Source organism: Ranitomeya variabilis, chromosome 1, assembly GCF_051348905.1.
Source record: "Ranitomeya variabilis isolate aRanVar5 chromosome 1, aRanVar5.hap1, whole genome shotgun sequence".
Lineage (NCBI taxonomy): Eukaryota > Metazoa > Chordata > Amphibia > Anura > Dendrobatidae > Ranitomeya > Ranitomeya variabilis.
Genome location: NC_135232.1, coordinates 103,100,833 through 103,123,229, shown reverse-complemented (window position 1 = coordinate 103,123,229; position 22,397 = coordinate 103,100,833). Strand labels below are relative to the sequence as shown.

Below are 22,397 nucleotides of genomic sequence, written 5' to 3'. Positions count from 1 at the left end.
ACACGTGTGCGCAATGCAATCTTGCCTTGCGCACGCGCAGTATGCTTTGCCCAACTGCGGGCAAAGCTGAAAAGCATTAGTGCGCATGCGCCGGCGCACTATGTCCCAGAAGTATTTTGCTGTGTTCATGTTCATGTTTATTCATGAAGTGTCAAAGAAAAGGCGAATTAAAAAAAACAAAAAAGGCACAACACATTTTTTTGAAAAGATGTTTCAGCAGTCTTATGTTATGGGTTGAACCATTATTTACTCGAAAAAGGAAAATCTGACTGTATTGAAAGCCCTCTTTAATTAGAAATGTAATGAATATGTCACAAGTGTAAATCAGCCTGGAACAAGCCATCCACAAAGGGAACATGTCGCCCCCTTCTATGGGGGTGATGGAAGAGACGGCGTAGCAGAACTTATCTGTGTGTGGTGGTTGAGTTTTGTAGAATCAGATTTTTCAGGATTTTGCAGTATTTCCCAGTGAAGCAGAGAAAAATCAAGTTCCTCCATTCAGAAAAGGCTCTGCAGAGGCGTGTTCTTGGGATGTGGAGCTACGCTATTGGGAATTACAGAGGATCCCAGTAGTCAGACCCTCCAGTGATCTGTAAGCTATGAATATTGGGTAGCTTTCAATCCTTCCAAAATAGATCTGTCACGTAAACATTCTGCTCCAAAATTCTGCAAAACATCTAATGCCTTTTGGCTTATAGAAGTTATTGCAGAACAAAGTGCACCCAATTACAAGGCCCTGGTTTTCCCATGGAGAGTGCTGCCTACCGCTTATATCTGAGATCAGTAGCCATGTCTATTGATCATGGCTGACGCAGGGAGCTTTACATACGGTCGTATCTGTGAGCACACTGACACCGTATAAAACACCAGCGGTCTGAAGGAAGGCTGGAAAATACATCAACAATCGACTAAAACTGGACGCAAGAGATCTGCGGAAAGAACAAATATGAATAAATCTGTGCTGTCTGAATATCCCAACTAAACCTATGCACGGCTGATCGGCTGGTTCATCATCACACTGTGTACCAAATGACTTCGGAGGATCTTACACAACAGTGAGTAAATTTCAGAGTGGATGACACCTCGGAGATACATTGCAATAAAGAATTTTTCTTTTTGAATCCAGGGTCCATTAGGCGCCTCATCGCCGAAAATGACATCTCATCAGCTTAGCACAAGTAAAATTTATAACAACATTAATACAACAAATCCAAGACTCCAATCCCAGAACAAGCAGCCGTGACGCCAAATCCGGCAAGCACATATGATGCAGGCGGAGGCCAGAATCACAGAGGGAAATAAATAATGACGGCTGACTGCGGGACGGCACCGGCCAATACAGAGCATTTCTGCATTCTGGGATCTAAAGAGAATATTCAAGCAAAACAAATTTTACCAAAATATTCCTGTGTTCCTCCCGTATACCGCCAGCCAGATGTCTGTCTGTGATCATTTGTGGGTCTCTCAGTTTGCCATATGTGGTCCACTTTCTATGGTGCAACAAAAATCAATTGCAAATTTCTAACACACAAGGACCCCCATGTGCATTACAATTTCATACCATTATTATTATTTTTTTATTATTATTTATGTCAAAAGTAGACAATACAAATGGGAGGCACACGTTGACTTTTTTCTTAAAGGGAACCTGTCACCACGTTTTTGGAAGATGGGATAAAAATAGCGTTAAATAGGGGCAGAGGTGGGCGTTACATTAGTGTGTGTGTTATGCGTTTATTACCCACCTAAGTTGCCGAAATAACTTTGCAAAGTCTCCGTTTTCGCCTGTCAATCAGGCTGGTCAGGTCACATGGGCGTGGTGTCTTCACCCAGATTTGGCGTAGTTTTCCGTTGGTGGCGTAGTGGTGTGCGCATGCCCAAAGTCCGGAATCCTCTTCCAGGGGATTTAAAATAGCGCGGTGTTCGTTATTGCATTGGTGATCGGTGGGCGCGGCCATCTTCCTTTGGCCGCGCGTGCGCAGAAGCGGCGCTCTGCTGGCCGCGGCTTCAGGAAAATGGCCGCGGGATGCCGCGCGTGCGCAGATGGATATCGCGGCGGCCATTTTCCTGAAGCCGCGGCCAGCAGAGCGCCGCTTCTGCGCACGCGCGGCCAAAGGAAGATGGCCGCGCCCACCGATCACCAATGCAATAACGAACACCGCGCTATTTTAAATCCCCTGGAAGAGGATTCCGGACTTTGGGCATGCGCACACCACTACGCCACCAACGGAAAACTACGCCAAATCTGGGGGAAGACAACGCCCATGCGACCTGACCAGCCTGATTGACAGGCGAAAACGGAGACTTTGCAAAGTTATTTCGGCAACTTAGGTGGGTAATAAACGCATAACACACACACTAATGTAACGCCCACCTCTGCCCCTATTTAACGCTATTTTTATCCCATCTTCCAAAAACGTGGTGACAGGTTCCCTTTAAAGGGAACCTGTCACCTCCCCCCAGGAGTTTTGTAACTAAAAGAGCCACCTTTTGCAGCACTAATGCTGCATTCTGTCAAGGTGGCTCTTTTAGTTCGGGTCCCTTTCAATGCTAATGCCTGCGCTGTAAGTTTTTTGGGGGCATGCGCAGTTTGTGCTGCACTTTGAACTTACAGCGCAGGCACCGGGGCCGCAGCAGAACACACGGGTGACTGCTGCGTGTTGACTTCCTAAAAGTGGTCGCTGTTGCGGCTGCTGCTCCGACTGCGGAAGGTCTTCTGGGAAGCTAAGGACGCACCGCGGTGGCCACTGACAAGGCGGTAAATCCGGGAGCCCCAGTGGGACGTTAATGAAGGAAGAGGAGGCGGCGTATTGAGTGACGGCTGGGAGGCGTTTGTGTCTGGGGGGAAAAGACATGCCCCCAGATCTAATTCGAGGTATCAGGGACAAATCATAAAAACGATTATTTTAGCATTGAAAGGGACCACAACTCAAAGAGCCACCTTGACAGAATGCAGCATTAGTGCTGCACAAGGTGGCTCTTTTAGTTAAAAACGCCTGGGGGGGGTGACAGGTTCCCTTCAAGAAAAGGGAATCTGTCACCCCACCGGGACGTAGATGACCTATTAATATTGGGCATACAGTTAACAGAAATGTCACACTAGTCCTACCTGTTGCTGTTGAGAAATGTTATATTCTGTCTTTCTGCTCTCCCTCAGAAACCTATACCTCATCCTCCCTTCTATGGGTGCTGCAGTCAGACATCATGAACTATGCTGTTTATTTGCTGCAGGGTATTTACTTATTAGGTTTCTTTGTTTTTTTTCTGTTCAGTGGCTAGTGTGAACGTGCGCTTACACACTGCATGCACACCAGTTTATATCCCAGCTCATACCTTTGGTTTCTTTCTGTCTGTTTGCATCATGTGCATATAAATGTATGGCCTGCCTTTCCTTTGAGCCGGGCATTAGATTGATGTGGTCTCCCATGTCTGTGTGTACTAGTTGGTCTCAGTCCCTCTTAGCCCTTATCTATATTCATGTCACTTGCCAACAGGTAAGGTTTTTAATATTAGAGTTAGGACTGTCACAACCACGGTCACCGTGGAATGGCGGGATGGCTTTCGGATTTTATTGATCAAAAAACAAGTTAACTAATTACCATATATTATTTTCACGCACTATGCTATTTATTTACTGCAGGGCATTTGATCATTATGTTTCTGTCTTTGTTTTTTTCCATCCTCAATTAAGAGAAGTGATTTAAAGAAAGAAATAAAATACAAATGAGTCAGAAACCCTGCTCCTGACGGATCTCTGCTCCTCTCAGTGTTAGAGATGGCAGCAGGGGAGGGGATTGCACACAGATCTGCAGGCGGAAAGCGCTCGGAGAGAACAGGACAGTATTGGAGCTGTGCGGATACCTGAAAGGAAGAGATCTCAGGAACCTGGTTACACAGAGCTAAAAAGTGGCCAACCCTTCTAAGGACATTCATAGTGCTAAATAGACATTCCCCTCAACCATCATTTACAGATAATTGGACAGGACATGTAAACAGACTGTCCAGACACAAACACTAGTGTTCAGACACTAATGTACTGTGCATTACTAACTAGATCGGAATTCTGTATTTCTGCCCGGCTCCATAATGACCTTAGTCTAGTGGTACAAAACATTAAGAGCAGGGAGGGCTCCACTCAGGACCACTTTCCCACCACCACAATTTTACACCCGCTGCAAAGCTTTTGCCCTTTACAAGCCCCTAGCTTTAGAAATATCTCCAGCAACTTAATTAACACATAATTGCCAAAAGACAAAGCTTTTAATGTAGAGTGTCTGCTAATTGCTCAACCCTACTTGAACGTTTAACCCTTTGTCCTTTAATGTAAAAACCTAATTACTCTGACAAAAGTCAACATCATTTCTGTTTGTTAAGAAAATTTTCATCAGAAATAAAAATAATTAGAATGTTAACAAATGCTAATTAGCTTGTGCCACCTGCCTCATAAAGGACAGATCCCGGGTCTTAATTCTGCAGGGATGAGATCTGCCATAGTAAAATTATAGATCGGTTCTTAGAGGGGATGTCTAGGTTATAAATCCTATTTCCAAATACCCTGTAATGGCCTTGTGAGTACTACAGGGAGCCCTCATATGACATGTCATCTACAGCACACGACCGCCAAAGCCAAATCACTGGGGTTCAGTGGACTGGCGTATAGGTAGATAGTGATTGGCTGCAGTGGTCACACGCTGCGGATGTGTTCTCACTTCTGCACATGTCGACAAAGACCAGTGGAGAAGAGTAAAAGGTGTCACTGGAGGGGATGTCAGTGAGTAAAGCGAATTTGGTTATGCATCCTTTGGGACAGTGGAAGATCAAAGGAAACCTCTTCGCCCTCAAAAATCGAGTTCTAGGGTAACAAAAAAGAACTATAAAAAGGTAGGAATGATAAGTGACTGCTCCCCTTGATAAGTTGTGCTAGAGTGACCACTGCATGTGTGTGGTCAAAGAATGGCTGCCAACCACATCCAAATCCTTTCAATAAAGTTGCCAAATTTTCCCACATTTTTGAGAAATCTTTGTCGGAAATGAAGAAGTACGTCCATCGGCTATAAGGCCGTCAGTCAGTGGCGACACATCAGGATAGTGACATTTGTACAACCATGCTGCACCTCCGCACTGGGTACAGCGTTTCCCTCCATTCTCCCGGCATAAACATTCGGTAAGGCCGGGGTCACACTTGTGAGTGCAATGCGGGAAACTCGAGCTAGTCTCTCTCATCAATACCTGGCACTGCCGCCGCCACTCGGACCGGAGCGTTCAGCTACGTAGAAATACATGGAGCCGCACGCTCCGGTACCGAGTGCCGGCGGCAGTGCCGGGTATTGATGGGAGAGACTCGTGCGAGTGTGACCCCGGCCTTAAGGGCAAGACAGCATTGATTGACCGTGAATGTTAGGTCAGTCACGTCTCTATCTCAGAAGGAGATCTAAGCCATGCTTAATGTCACAGCCATATTAATGGAAGCAGGAACACCGAGGGTACCTCATCATACACTGTAGTGGTCCAGGTTCAGCTGACAGCCATCGCTCCTAAACCCCACCAGTATATACGCAGGCTCGGCTAGGAGCATGTGTATACCATTAATGAGGAAGGTAGCAGTGGTCAGTCAGCAGTGGAGCAGCACAATGTAGGGACAGAGACCCTGATTCCGTGTTGTGTCATTTACTGGACTGCTTAGTGCACGTTTGATAAAAATTAGTACTTTATCAGAAGGAGTTTATCACTAGAGGACAAGTGAACCTGCAGTCAGGTAGTCCAACCACCGATTGGCAGCTTTCTGCCTATGCACAGTGTACACAGAAAGCTACAAAAAAGTGGTGTGGGCTATACAGAGCTCAGCATTCGGAGAACTGTTAGATCTGCAGTAGAGAAAACAGTGATTTTATCAAAATAACATTAAGCAGCCCAGTAAATGACCAGGGCTGTGGAGTCGGAGTCAGTCCATTTTGGTGGAGTCGGAGTTGGTGTCATAGAAATTGAGGAGTCGGAGGTTTGGCTTACACCGACTCCACAGCCCTGTAAGTGAAATCACTGGAATCAGGGTCTTGGCTCTTACATCATGCTGCCCCGAGATAGGTTATAACAACCTGGTGACCGATTCCCTTTAAAAAAACAAAAACCTTTAAACAAAAATTACAGTTTTCCTCTAAATGACTGGGGTAATTTTTTACTTTTTCCCATAAGAATTGTATGCGCCCACAGCCAAAAAACACTGAGTCAAAAACACCAGATTCCCTGCAATAATTACCGTAAGTGACTCTAAAACGAGCAACTCAAACACACATTCATCCGCATGTGCGTCAACTGCAAATCAGTAACGAACTCAAAATGATTAATGGGTTGTCCTAAGATTGAGGGTATGTGCACACGTCAGGATTTCTTGCAGAAAATTCCTGAACAAAACCGGACATTTTCTGCAAGAAATCTGCATGCGGATTTTTCGCGTTTTTTGTGCGTATTTTTTGCAGATTTTTCCAGAGGTTCTGGGATGCAATAATATAGTGGTAAATCCGCAAAATTAATGAACATGCTGCGTTTTTTCCAGTGATGCGTTTTTTTCGCGGAAAAAAATGCAACATATGCACAAAAATTGATGGGATGCACATGTATGCGTTTTTATAGCAAAAAAAAAACGCTAAAAAAAACCACGAAAAATCTGCAACGTGTGCACACAGCCTTAGGGATAAAATCCCGTGTGTAGTTGTTCCCGTTACATGCTTGTTGTGGCGCCCCCCCCTTGGTTTTTTTATTCCTTCTCGATAAGTTCATTTAATATGTCCAGTGCAGATGTGAAAAAACAAGAATTGCTACACTGCCATGTACAAGAGGATTCAGGAGGTGGGGCTGAGCGAGTGAGCATGTGTGACCACTAACTAGGGACATAGCAGAAAAACACCACGGGGAGCGAGAACATGTATGTAACATTATCTACACTAGAGGATAATTTTCAATAATATTTTATAGCATTCATTTTTAGTATTTATGGAATAAACGCCTTTAATATGAATTGACTTTTTTTTACCCAACTTTCAAGTCCATAGAACTTCCTTCGTGCGTATACATCATGGATCGAGTGGTTTGTTGTACATTTGGGAACATTTGCATGTATGTAAAATAACCATATGTGACTTCACACAGCACAGGCCTCATGGGCAGACATAGGAGAGACACTTACGGTGATCTTGTCCAGCAGCTTTGCCATGTGTTTAATTATTTCTCCGTGCTGACTCGGCTGAGTTTGGAGAAGATTTTTAATGACCACAACACTTTCTGCGACTACAATATCTAGAAAGAGGGAAGGGAACGAAAAGTGTCACTAAAAGAAGTGAAACAAACAAAGAAGCCGGCCCAGCAGAGAGCAGACTAATCTCATTCATACGGTGCATGTGTTTAATGTCCGCACCTTTATCGATAGGATCATTATGCCACAGAAGAGGTAATATCAAATGATGGGTAAAGACCACACAGCAATTCACACTTCACATGACAGGGGCTTGGGGTGTGGTGAGAAACCTGGGATTATAGGGGTTCGCCACTACTACATCTTAAATGGGCAAATAAATAACCGTAATGCCCGTACCCACAGGAACCCGTACCTACAGGTGACCGCTGCAGCCGATCAGTGGCACTCACTGGCTGCAGCAGTCATGGTCCATCTGAGCCAGGCTCTTCGGGCTCGTTCACACTGGGGTATAACACAGCCCAGTGCTATACGATGCTTTATCAGCTAGCACTCGGCCCAATCTTATTCTATGGGGCAGTGCAGGTCAGCTTTTATTTTCTCAGGCCGATACAGAAACTGAAAACAATGTCAGCATGCTGCAAGTGCACCTGAGAATCGGACCGTACTCACCCATACAAGTGTATGGGTGCGGGTGAAGCATCGGACTGCACTCAGATGTCACCTGAGTGCAGTGTGATTACCGCGGACACAGAGGAAGGAGAGGAGAAGGAGAAAGTAATTTCTCTGTCTCCTTCGCATTCTGTTATGAATCGGAGCACAGTGCACTGACACTCGGATAAAACTATGATAGAGTTTGATCAGAGGGTATTTGGATAATCGACCCCAATTTTCTTGCATCATGGGGATAAAATTTGACTGGTCTTAAGGGAATCTGTCACCTACTTTTTCGTATATAGGCTTTGGCCATCGCCATCAGGGGCTTATCTGCAGCATTCTGTAATGCTGTAGATAAGGCCCCCCCCGATGTTACCTGAAAGATAAGAAAAACAAGTTAGATTATACTCACCTGGGGGGTCCGGTTTGGTTCAGGTCCGATGGGCGTCGTGGTCCAGGTCCGGCGCCTTCCATACTTTGCTCTGCCCTCAGACAAAGTACGCCTACACAGGAGCTGCGACACGAAGCAAGGAAGAGGACGTCATCGCATGAAGATCGGAGGTGCCGGACCCGAACCAAACCGGACCAAACCCCCCCCCCCCCCCCCAACCCGAGGTGAGTATAATCTAACTTGTTTTTCTTATCTTTCAGGTTACGTCGGGGGGCTTATCTACAGCATTACAGAATCCTGTAGATAAGCCCCTAATGGCGGTGGCTGAAGATTATATAAGAAAAGTAGGTGACAAGTTCCCTTTAACTGGAAATCCCTTTTTCTTCTGCCTCATGTGGAGCGTGACCGCTGCAGCCATTCAGCGGTTAGGTCTCCTGCTGGAACCTGTCATCAGGAGCCCGGTGGGGGAACCCTGGTGGGGGGACCAGTAACAGGAAGAAGCCGGGGTGCAATTGATGAGTATTTTTTTTCTTTTTCTTAATGTTAGCACCACCCTAAACCTCCATATAAAGTAGCAGACAACTCCTTTATAATTGTAAATGCAGCCATAAACTACCAAGGATTACAATCTATGCTGTACATCAGTCGTCACATAAATAATGAGTACAATTAATTTCTGTAAATCAAATGTAGTGTTATAATTCACCAATATTTACATCATTATTATTAGCATGGAAACGTGCCACACGCTGATCCCAGGTATGGGCAATCACACAGGGGTCATACAGGTAAGGAGTCATCCATCATCGTCACACATCCACTTCCTCTATGGATAGATGAGAAAGGCAGAGCCCAGAGCAGAATGTGGAGGATTCGCAGGAGATGGATATTCATGGTATTCTACTGCCACCTGCTGGAAGGCCGCACAACACCCGCACATTGTCACAGGAACACACAGCAAGGAATAGAACAGGTCCTGCAAATGTTGGTCATTCTATGAATCATGAAGAGTCATGAAATGTTGCCATACACTTTATTTTATTGTCTTCCAAATTTCAAGATCTCAGCTTGCAGTCATTCAATATAATGGTCATTGTTCACATGCAGTCATGTGACGGACACGCCGGTGTAGGGTTCGTTACAAACCATATATCCATGATGACCGTAACGAGGCGGGCAGCAGTGTGATCCATGAAACAATGAGGGATCTAAGTGACAGCAAGTAGAGATCTATGAGACACTAAAGCAGAAAATAGATTGGAAAATTTACACAACTTTGCATTACACACAGAAAAATTTATATTTGATGATCCGGTAATGTACGGGTAATCCCTAAAATATTATATGTTTAAAGGTCCATTTTCACAGGTCAATGATCAGTGAACGACCGCCCATATGAACGCTTGTGCCATGATAATTTGCCAGCGACACTGATCAGCTGATTAAGAAGGAAAAAAAAAAAAGCTTGTTTGTCAACTGGTTAAATTTAAGATTTAGGGTAAGTTCACACAGGATTTTTTTGCTGCGTATTTTTGCTGCTTTTTTAATGCTAATTTTCAGCTGCTTTTTACAGTACCAGCAAAGCCTATGAGAATTCAGAAATCTCATGCACACACATTGGTTTTTGTGTGATCAGTACTCTGTGCTTTGCTGCGTTTTTTGGACATAGAGCATGTCACTTCTTTCAGCGTTTCTGCTGCGTTTTTTCACCCATTGACTTGAATGGGTGTTGAAAAAAATGCAGCAAAAACGCAGGTATCATTATTTGCTGCGTTTTTGCTGCTGAAAATCCAAGGACATTAGCCTGGAAAAAGAGAGAAAAAAAAAAAACGCACCAAAAAAACGCACCAAAAAACGCACCTATAAGCAGCTGAAAATTAGCATAAAAAAAGCAGCAAAAATACGCAGCAAAAAAGTCCTGTGTGAACTTACCCTGAAAGTCATGAATGTCGGTAGCACATTGCCGTATGTAAATACAGGATGTGCTGGTGACAGCAAGCGAGGCGTGAGGGACAATCATATTAATGTTCGCTCTGTCCCCCATAGAGTTTGTATTGGTCTGTGTGACGGGCTGAAATCATGACAAGTGGACATTAAAAAGTGTCATTAGAAAAAAAACTTTTGTTTTAAATCAGGTTTTTGTATTACATGTATTTTTTTCCCCCAAAATTCGTAATCCTACGATTTTCACACTGGAGCTATTTTAGAGTCCTACTTCTTGTCCTTTCAAGAATGTTTTCAGCAGGCTCATTATCATCAAAGGCATAAGTACAATGATGATTTTCCAGGATCTTGGCACACGCTCATTAGATGCTCAATACAAGAATCTGAGTCAGGCTGTTGCTACTCATGTACATGTGAATTTCTGGAAGCAACAGGAAGATGGAGTCTAAACAAAACTGCAGTGTCTGGAATTAGCATTCTAGACCCCTGAGGCTGTCAGAGAGGAGCAGTAATACCACAGACAACCCCAAGGCAGGAGTTTTGCTGTTTCTGAAAGAATGCAGCCGTGTTTTTCTAATCCTAGACAATCCCTTTAACCACTTATGACATATGTCGGCTCCCTGCCTTGATGCGGACAGGAATTGAACTCTCATATTTTCCAGCAAATAATGTCTGTATTATTCATAGGGGACAAGAATTTCTGGCCATACACAGCAACTCTGTGATATTATGGTAGTGATCAGTCCCTAAAGGGACTACAAAATCCAATTAAAAAATATGAAAAAAAATATTTAAGTTTGAATTATTTGAATTACCCCCTTTTTATCACATTATTAACAAAGAAATAAAAAAGTACACTAGTATGGTATCTACACATCCATAAAAGTCCAATCTATCAAAATATATAATTAACCCGATCAGTAAACAGCTTCATGAGAAAAGAAATCAAAACGCCAGAATTGAGGTTTTTCGGTCACCTCAACATCAGAAAAAAGATGCAATAAAAAGGTAATCACAACATCGTATCTCCCCAGGGCATCAGGGGCAGGCAGAATAGGCAGCTGCATAGGGTCCATGCTCCTCCAGCGGTAATAGTGGCAAACCACGCAGCCACTGTTGGGCTGCGCTGACTATCGCCCCCCACCCCCACCCCCTCCCCCCCCGCGCCGCATTCAACTACATCAGTGTCATAGACGGCGATACAGTTGAAAGCAATGATGGAGGAGAATGTCAGATGACGCTCGCTCTCCCTTCATTGCTCTCTGCCTCTGACACTGCGAGTGTGCGATGACCTCGCTTAATCGCGCACCCATTGTGTGCCAGGGAGACGACAGTGCAGCTGCTGATACCGGAGCCTGGAGCACCGCGGGGAACAAGGAAGACAGGTGAGGATTGTGTGTCTTTTTATTTAAAATATATCAGTGAGTGAGTACTGGACTGTGGGGATGGATTATATTCTATGAGGAGGTGGGCTGTATTATATTCTATTGGGGGCTTCATTATATTCTATAAGGGGGGTTGCATCATACTCTGAGGGGGCTACATTGTATTCTATGGGGGGAATACATAATACTATATGAAGAACTATGAGGTGCATTAAACTATGGGAAATGAATTGTACTACATGGATGACTATGGGAATGCATTACACTATATGGAGCACTATGAGTGTATTATACTATATGAAAGACTGAGGAGTGTATTTTAACATATAGAGGACTATGAGGAGTATATTATACTATATGGACTGTACTATACTATATGGAGGACCAAAGGGAGTGTATTATACTATATTGGGGACTACGGGGTACGTTATACTATATGGATAACTATTGGGAATGTATTATACAATATGGAGGACTAAAGAGTCTATTATACTATATGGATGACTATTGGGAGTGTATTATACATATGGAGGACTATAGGGAGTGTATTATACTATTTGGAGGACTATAGAGAGTGTATTTTACTATATTGGGGACCATGAGGAGTGCATTATACTATATGGAGGACTATAGAGTGTTTTATACTATATTGGGGACTATAGGGTGCATTATACTATATGGAGGACTATAAGAAGTGTTTTATACTATACAGCTCTGGCAAAAATTAAGAGACCACTGCAAAATGTTCAGTTTGTCTGATTTTTCTCTTTATAGGTATATTTTTGAGTAAACTGTAAATACTTCTTTTAGTCTATAAACTTCTGACATGTCTCTGAATTTCCAAGCAATAAATTTTGTATTATTTTTTTTCGGACAAAGAAAAATTGTCAAAATTAAAAAAAAAAAAAAAAAACCGTGCCATCAGACCTCAAATAATGCTAAGAAAACAAGTTCATAATCATTTAGAAACAAAAATACTGAGGTTTTAATTCAGGAAGAGTTCAGAAATAAATATTTTGTGGAATAACCATGATTTTTAATCACAGCTTTCATGGGTCTTGGCATGCTTTCCACCAGTCTCTTTCACACTGCTTCTGGTGCAAAAATTTAAAGGGAACCTGTCACCCCCCCCCCAGGCGTTTGTAAGTAAAAGAGCCACCTTGTGCAGCACTAATGCTGCATTCTGACAAGGTGGCTCTTTTAGTTCTTGTTCCTGCCACTGCTGAAAAAATCGTTTGTCCCTCATACCTTGAAATCGTCCGGGGGGCAGGTCTTTCCCCCTTAACACAGACGCACCACCACACCCGTCACTCAGGGCCTCTGCGCCCCGCTTCCTCTTTCTTCATTAGCGTCCCCGGCGCCTGCGCTGAAAGTTCGAAGGGCAGCGCTACAGCGCATGCCCGAAAAAAAAAACTTACAACGCAGGCGCCAGGGACGCTAATGAAGGAAGAGGATGCGACGCCAGTGAAAACAGCAGATATGCTGCTGATAATATGATGCTGTATGGGGACAGATTGATCTAGTAGTGATTGTTCTGTCCCCATCGTTATTCCTCAGCCGGTGGAAAGAGGCCGGGAAACAAGCGTCGAACGACTTCAATATTGTCGATCACACTCGTTTAGCGGCCTCAGATCAGGGCATGTAAATACAACTGAAATGCTTCTGTGTGATGTCCAATATGTTAGCATTTGGGGACCCATTTTAAACTTTTGCCTAGGGCCCCACTTTGCCCAAAACCGTCCATGTATCTCCCTGATGTGATATGAATAAAAACTTCAGCTCAGGGCGCAAAAAACAAGCCCTAACACAAGTCCATCCACCGAAAACGCTACAGATCTTAGAGAATGCGACAACAGAAAGTTAGCCGAACCTGGATTTTTTCCCATTTTTTTTTTCAGTGTATCACATGATGAAATGAATGGGGACATTCAAAAGTGCAATTCATCCATCAAAAAAAAACAAGCCCCCATACAGCAATGCTGGCGGAAAGATTAAAAAAATTATGGCTCTTGGAAGAAAAAAAGAAAGGGTGAAAACGGAAAATTGTCATGTCCAGAAGGGGTTAAGGGAAGCTGTCAGCTCCAGTCTATCTCAGAGAGCTGCTACTGTGCAGGCACCATTTTAAAATGGATTTCTTTTTGTTCTTCTATCTGAAGAACATCACGCACAGTTATTTTCAGGACAATAAACATGCGATTATGCTGCAGCGCAGGGGTAACGGCTGGCACCTGCCTGTAGAAGGTTTTTTTTTCTTCATTATGTTCATACCGTATACACTCGAGTATAAGCCGACCCGAGTATAAGCCGACCCCCCTAACTTTGCCACAAAAAACTGGGAAAACTTAATGACTCGAGTATAAGCCTAGGGTGGGAAATGCAGCAGCTACTGGTAAATTTCAAAAATAAAAATAGATACCAATAAAAGTAAAATTAATTGAGACATCAGTAGGTTAAGTGTTTTTGAACATCCATATTGAATCAGGAGCCCCATATAATGCTCCATACAGTTCATGATGGGCCCATAAGATGCTCCATACAAAATACACCCTATACAATGCTCCATAAAGTTTATGATGGGCCATATAAGATGCTCCATAGAGACATTTGCCCCATATAATGGGCAGGTGAATATCACACGGCTCACCCTCCCCCCGTCATACTCACCCTTCCGCCGCGGTCCCTGGCAGCTTCTCCGATGCGATGGTCTCTGGCACCGGCAGCTTGTTCCTGTGTTCAGCGGTCACCGGTACCGCTCATTAACCCCTTACTGACATCCGTCGGTATAGTACGTCCGATGTCAGCTCCCCTGCTTTGATGCAGGGCTCCGCGGTGAGCCCGCATCAAAGCCGGGACATGTCAGCTGTTTTGAACAGCTGACATGTGCCCGCAATAGCGGCGGGTGAAATTGCGATTCACCCGCCGCTATTAACTAGTTAAATGCCGCTGTCAAACGCAGACAGCGGCATTTAACTACCGCATCCGGCCGGGCGGCCGGAAATGACGTCATCGCCGACCCCCGTCACATGATCGGGGGTCGGCGATGTGTCAGGAAGGTAACCATAGAGGTCCTTGAGACCTCTATGGTTACTGATCGCCGGTAGCTGTGAGCGCCACCCTGTGGTCGGCACTCACAGCACACCTGCAATTCTACTACATAGCAGCGAACAGCAGATCGCTGCTATGTAGCAGAGTCGATTGTGTTGTGCCAGCTTCTAGCCTCCAATGGAGGCTATTGAAGCATGGCAAAAGTTAAAAAAAAAAAGTTAAAAAAAAATGTGAAAAAAATAAAAAAAAAATATAAAAAGTTTAAATCGCCCCCCTTTTGCCCCAATCAAAATAAATCAATTAAAAAAAAAATCAAACCTACACATATTTGGTATCGCCACGTTCAAAATTGCCCGATCTATCAATAAAAAAAAGCATTAACCTAATCGCTAAACGGCGTAACGAGAAAAAAAATCGAAACGCCAGAATTACGTTTTTTTGGTCGCCACGACATTGCATTAAAATGCAATAACGGGCGATCAAAAGAATGCATCTGCACCGAATTGGAATCATTAAAATGCCAGCTCGGCACGCAAAAAATAAGCCCTCAACCGACCCCAGATCATGAAAAATGGAGACGTTACGAGTATTGGAAAATGGCACAATTTTTTTTTTTTTTTTTTTTTTTTTTTTAGCAAAGTTTGGAATTTTTTTTCACCACTTAGGTAAAAAATAACCTAGTCATGTTAGGTGTCTATGAACTCGTGAACTATGACCTGGAGAATCATAATGGCAGGTCAGTTTTAGCATTTAGAGAACCTAGCAAAATAGCCAAGCAAAAAACAAGTGTGGGACTGCACTTTTTTTGCAATTTCACCGCACTTGGAATTTTTTCCCCGTTTTCTAGTACACGACATGCTAAAACCAATGATGTCGTTCAAAAGTACAACTCGTCCCGCAAAAAATAAGCCCTCACATGGCCAAATTGACGGAAAAATAAAAGAGTTATGGCTCTGGGAAGGAGGGGATTGAAAAACAAACACGGAAAAACGAAAAATCCCACGGTCATGAAGGGGTTAAAGTAATGAATATGCGCTCCACCCCTTTGGGAGTGGAGAGGGTGTCCATATTCGTTACATTAATGAGCGGTACCATTTGACTGCTGAACACAGGAACAAGCTGCCGGCGCCCGGAGACCATCGGAGAAGCTGCCAGGGACCGAGCTTGGAGCAGGTGAGTATGTGACAGCCCCCGCTCCCCCTCCGACACCCTGGGACAATGACCCAATTATAAACAGAGAGGGGCACTTTCAGCCTAAAAAATGGGCTGAAAATTGCAGCTTATACTCAAGTATATACAGTATATTCATTATGCAAACTAGTGGGCAAGTGACTGAGGGAAAACTGAATGCAAAACTGAAAATAAAAGGTTAAACAACAACCACAAGATGGATTTGATCACCCAGGTATCATTTTAATCAGTATAACAGCGCCGACCTGACATTGTCTGTAGGTTACTGAGCACAATCCTGCGGACAGCTTCCCTTTAAAGGCATGATGCAGGAAGATTATATATATTCATAAACCTGGAGGATCGGGAACAGACCTCTGGGGCCATCAAATCCACAGAGGATTTTGGCACAGTTTTTACAGCCCAAAGCCTTCTAATCATGAAAAATCGCAGACCCCCGACTGTGCGAGAGACTTCTGTAAGAAAAGACACCTGTCCACAAACTTGATCAATCACACTCCAACCTCTCCACCATAGCCAAGAAGAAAGAGCTGTCTAAGGACACCAGGTACAAAATTGGAATCCTGCACAAGGCTGGAGTGGGCTACAAGACAATAGGCAAGTAGCTTGGTGAGAAGGGAACAACTGTTAGCACAATTATTAGAAAATGGAAGAAACACAAGATGACTGTCATTCTTCCTCAGTCTGGGGCTCCATACAAGATCTTGTCTCATGTGGTAAGGATGCTTCGGTGAAAGGTCAGAAATCAGCCCAGAACTATACAGGACGACTTGGTCAATGACCCGAAGAGAGTTGGGACTACAGTCTCAAACATTACTGTTAGGAACACACTACACCGTCATGGATTAAAATCCTGCAGGGCACACAAGGTCTCCCTGCTCACACCACCACATATCCAGGCTTGTTTGAAGTTCGCCGATGATCAACTGGATGATCCAGCAAAGGCATGGGAGAAGGTCATGTGGTCAGATGTGGCCAAAAAATAACTTTTTGGTATAAACGACAATCACCATGTTTGGAGGAAGAAGAAGAAGAAATACAACCCCAACAACACTGTCCCAACCATAAAGCAGGTGGGGAAAACGCCATACTTTGGGGGTGCTTTTCTGCAAAGAGGACAGGACGACTGCACTGTATTGAAGGGAAGATGGATGGGGTCATGTATCCAGATATTTTGGCTAACAACCTCCTTCCCTCAGTAAGAGCACTGAAGATGGGTCATGGATGGGTATTTTAGTACGACAATGATCCAAAATACAAAGTCAATGCAAATAAGGAGTGGCTCTGTAAGAAGCATTTCAAGGTTCTGGAGCGGCCTAGCCAGTCACCAGACCTGAGCCCTATAGAAAATCTTTGAAGAGAGTTAAAACTTAATGTTGCCCAACAACAGCCCAGAAACCTGAAAGCTCAGGAGAAGCTCTATATGGAGGAGTGGGCGAAAATCCCTGCTGCAGTGTGTGCAAACTGGGTCAAGAACTGCAGGAAACGTCTGAGCTCTGTAACTGTAAACAAAGGTTTCTGTACCAAATATTAAGTTCTGCTTTTCTACTGTATCAAATACTCATTTCATGCAATAAAATGCAAATAAAGTAAAAATCAGAGTGATTTATGTCAAATACACCATAAAGGAGAACCTGACACACCCCATAATAAGGCGATGGGGTCCAATCAGTTGTCAATTCCTTCATACAATTCCAGGAGCATCAATAGAGGAACAGCCAAAACGTAGTCATCCAAGGATGTAGAAAAAGCTGCAGGAACATCAGGGGAGCGGAAACGGCCTTACTTAAACAGGTTTTTCTTATATATATTAAAAGAAAGTCCAAGTCTTCTAGTCCGAAATCGGCCCAATAAACTATGATAAGTGGAAGAAGCGGCCGACACTCCTTCATTTAGGAACCAGACCCTCTAAAGTAAGTGTCTGCAAACTTTGAAATGTATAAAAGGATAAAGCAGAAAAAGCAATTGGGAGTTGTCATGCTACATGTAAATGAAGGAAAAGATGGATTATCTTACCGTCCCTGTTTGACAATAGGTACACAAGGCCATTAAGACACGTGTCAGTCACAGCAGATATATTGGTGGCACATCGTCCTATTGCTTGGATGGTGGCAGCCGCAAACTGCTTGTCCTGGCTTTTTACATAGGTCTAAAAATAAACAGATTCATGCACGTTACAAGGGGACTTTAAAATTGCATTACAGACTTGGGCAGCTCAGTGACAAGTGAATTCACATAGTAATGAAGTATCAATCTGCTCCGTTCATTCTCTTTTCTACAATTTCATTTCACAGAGCTGGAGTGTGAGAATCCACGGCACCGATTTCATCTCTGGGGACCCCCTGGCTGCTGAAAGATTTACTTTTCACGTCCTGCGCCGAAGCCGGCACTGACATACCCAAACAGAACATGAATAGGGTTTAATTTTACAACAATATAGCCAAGGGACAGTGCAAAGCCAAAAGGGAAAAACACAAAAAATAGTTAATTATTTTTTTCCATGGACTTCAATGTAACTAATCATACTGTCGAAATATAAAAGGCGGATATGGAAAACTGAAGGTGGCCATTAGCAAGCAGAGGTCTCATCAATGATCAGCCTCATGCCCCCATAGATGCCGCAGATTTATCTCACCTCCTTTTCCAACAGGAAGGGCTCTCTGTCATCGCTCACACTGCATATACAGTCTGTGTAGGTCACCAGATGATCTTAGACAATGGATTCTGTACGATGCCCATCTAATGATAACAGGACAGAGCCGGGGAGCGAGACCCTATAATAATGCTAGCCATAAGGTCTTTGGCCAGTATAACTAATGTAATCACTAGGCTGGGGCACACTACTAATAAATAGAACGCGGGATTATGGCAACTGCTCTGGTCAGGGACTAAAGCTGCATTTACACATAACGACCGCCGAGCACTACGCGACCGCCGAGCCCTACGCGACCGCCGAGCCCTACGCGACCGCCGAGCCCTACGCGACCGCCGAGCCCTACGCGACCGCCGAGCCCTACGCGACCGCCGAGCCCTAAGCGACCGCCGAGCACTATGCGACCGCCGAGCAGCAGCAGATTTGCTGATTGGCAGTTGCTTATTTACTCGGTTACACAGTTAAACATCTCCAACGACATGCACTTGAATGATCTGTAATAGATCGCTCAGTGCACATAGGCTGCCATTGTTCTCGACAGATCGAGTCCTGTTTACACAGGATGATGTGCTACAGAGAAGCCCACTTAAAAATCATTTCACTCAAACGTGAGTTTTGATCACTGATCGGCAGCCTGTTCACACTGCAAGATTACAGTGCAGGCGAGTGCCTAGGAACGTCCATTTACGATCTTCATCCAGTGTGAACGCACCTCAACTAAAGGGTTACTTACAGTGAAGCTATAAGATATGTAAGGGAATCAGCGCTGCTTTCTGTCAGCTCTCCTTCTCTCATCAATAAGGAGTTTGGGAACAATTCACTGGGCTCATTATGACGTCCTACACGTCCCCTAATATGAGGTGGTCTGCATATGATGGAGATCACTCATTTCCTGCAGCTGTGAATCCCTAGTGATTTTGTATGTTTGCCATTTTGGGAGCCCATCAGCCGATTCACGCATCACGAACTATGAGCAGCATGAATCCGACACTGGCTGCGTTACTACAGCCAGGAATGTTTCACTCTGGGACTTTGTGACGTCACTCTGGGACTTTGTGACGTTTCTGAGAAAAAAGAAAAACTTTTAAGAGCTGGCCAGGGCCACAAGTCTTAGATGACAAGTGATAGGCGGTTGCCCGGCCCAGCTTCCCTACACACAGGAACCTCTCCCCAGCCGGCTCTTCAAAGGATATTTTCCCTAAAACATTTCAGAGTTTCACAATAAAACACACACAGCACAAGACTGGAGCAACATGAATCAGCTGTTCCCTTTCATAAAGATTGTGATCTTTTGCATCTCTCTATTTTTCTATATGGTGTCTGCTTGGTTTTTATTGTACTTTTGCTCTGCCATCCACACTAGTGAGAAGAGACCTGGTGAAGCATAACCATAGAATAACAATGTGAGATAATGCAGACAGACCTGGAATTCACGGAGTAGAGTAGATATATTTGCTTCAGTGGCCAGGTTTGTCATTATTTCAAGCTGTAAAGAAAAAAAATGGACAATTAGATAACAATATACATACACATATTATATATATACTGTGTTCCAAATTGTTATGCAAATAATATTTCCTCATATTTTCTCTAAATTACCTATTTGAATTGCAGTCATTGTTATTTTCCAGTCATCTACTATTCTAGTATAATTGCAATGCTTTGGAACAAACTGCCTATGAAAACAGTATCTTTTAAAAAAAAAATAAACACTCAAAAGGCATGTTCCAAATTATTATGCACAGCAGAGTTTTCAACCTTTTTTATTTTATTTTGAACAACAAAATGGTCAATTGTGAAGTTATAAGCATTATCAGCTTATTAAAAATGAAATCAAACAGTTTTCAAGTGAAAACTTTATTCTAGGTGATGTTACATTTGCACATAGGACCCCATGTTCGAAAGAAGCTTCTGAACTCTCTCGTCCATTGAATTTGTCAGTTTTTGGATGGTTTCTGCTTCAGTTGTTTTGCATGTGGACAGAATCCCCTCCCAGAGCTGTTGCTTAGATGTGAACTGCCTCCCGCCATCATAGACACTCCTGTTGATGATGCTCCAGACGTTCTCAATGGGGTTGAGGTCAGGGGAAGATGGTGGCCACACCACAAGTTTGTCCTCTTTTATGCCCATAGCAGCCAGAGATGCAGATGTGTTTTTTGCAGCATGAGACGGTGCATTATCAAGCATGAAAATGATCTTGCTGCGGAAAGCACGGTTCTTCCTCTTGAACCATGGCAGGAAGTGTTGTTTTAGAAACTCCACATAGATTATGGAGTTCATCTTTACCCCTTCAGGGATCATAAAGGGGCCGACCATCTCTCTCCCCATGATTCCAGCCCAAAACATTACGCCACCTCCTCCTTGTTGGCGCCTTAGCCGTGTTTTCATGGGGTGTCCATCCTCCACTCCATCCATCTGGACCATCGAGCGTTGCACGGCACTCATCGATGAACAAAACAGTTTGGAAGTCAGTCTTCATGTATCGTTTGGCCAACTGGAGCTGTTTCTGCTTGTGTGCAGTGGATAGAGGTGGTCGACAGGATGGCTTACGCACCTCTGAAGGACCCTGCATCTTGTTGTTCTGGGGACCTTGGAGGCACCAGCAGCTTCAAAAACTTGTCTGCTGCTATGACAAGGCATTTTTGCAGCTGCTCTTTTAACCTTACGCAATTGCCTGTTGGAAAGGGTCCTCAATGTTTCCTTATCAGCACGCACCCGTGTGTGCTGGGAATCAGCTACATACTTCTTGATTGTGCGATGATCACGATGAAATGTCTTGGCAATGTTGATTGTAGTCATGCCTTGACCTAAATACTCCACAATTTGTTGCTTCTCAGCAGCCGACATCTTTTTTCTTTCTCATTTTGGCCAAAAATGTAGGCTGCTTAATAATGTGGAACAGCCTTCTTAAGTAGTCTTGCCTTTATTTGGACACACCTGCCAAACTAATGTGCACAGGTATCTGCAATTGCTTTCTGTGATATAAAGAGCCCTGACACACATCACCATCAATGAGTCTAAATGACAAACACAAAAATTCTAACCTTATCACTCCTAAACTCTTTGTGCATAATAATTTGGAACACAGTGTACATATACAACACATCAGTTTTCTAAGTAAATATATTTCTAAAAGGTGCTATTGACTAAGATGTCTGTAACAACCCACACAGGCAAAGAAATCAAGCCATAGATGTTCATAAATTAAGTTATGTGTAATAATGAGAACTGACGCAGGAAAAAAACATTGAACACATGAAGAAAAAAAAAAAGCAAAATGCCATGAAAAGTAATGACACCAGTTGAAATCAGTAATTAGAAAGCAATCCTGCCACTTTAGGAAAATGAATATCAGCTGGTTCAACTGATGGTCTATAAAATGGTATCTCATTACCAAGGTGCCACACAAGAAACATCACATGACAGGTAAAACCAGTGAGCTTTCTAAAGACCTTTGCAACCTTATTATTGCAAAACATATTGATGGCATTGGTTACGGAATTTCTAAACTACTGAAGTTTCCACTGAGCACTGTGGGGGCCATAATCTGTTTGAAGGAAAATATAATTTTAGTGGAATATACAACAGTAGAGTTACATTCTGTTGACAAAAAGACACTGGATCAGCACCTGCTGATTGTGATCCATAATTCATTTCTCCTTCCCCCAAGGAAACAAAATATAACTGTAGACAGAAATGTTTAGATATTTCTGTTATTTCTCCTTTTCTATTTTATAACCGCTTTTCATATTTGTGTGTAGCTTTATTTTTACCTTTTTATATATTTTCTTGTAAGCACTGAATTTTTTTTATATTAAAGCTTAAGCCTTTAATAAGTTTGATCCTTGTTTGCGCTAAAGAATCAATAGCCTTTCAGAGGGTGAGTGACCTTTTTGATTGTCTGGCAGTAACATTTCAGGGACTCATCACCCTGTGTATTTGATA

At 43.4% G+C, this 22,397-nt stretch overlaps 1 protein-coding gene across 2 annotated transcripts in view; it reads right to left on the bottom strand.

Moving 5' to 3' along the window:
- AP3B1 (adaptor related protein complex 3 subunit beta 1) overlaps positions 1-22,397 on the bottom strand; it is a 298,487-nt gene that overhangs the window by 160,153 nt on the left and 115,937 nt on the right. For both annotated transcript variants that reach the window (XM_077287054.1, XM_077287063.1), the window contains exons 12-14: positions 19,876-19,938; positions 17,816-17,948; positions 7,181-7,290 (exon numbers count right to left, since the gene is read on the bottom strand). In XM_077287054.1, coding sequence (XP_077143169.1) covers positions 7,181-7,290; positions 17,816-17,948; positions 19,876-19,938 — 306 coding nt within the window. The remainder of the gene's footprint in view (positions 1-7,180; positions 7,291-17,815; positions 17,949-19,875; positions 19,939-22,397) is intronic.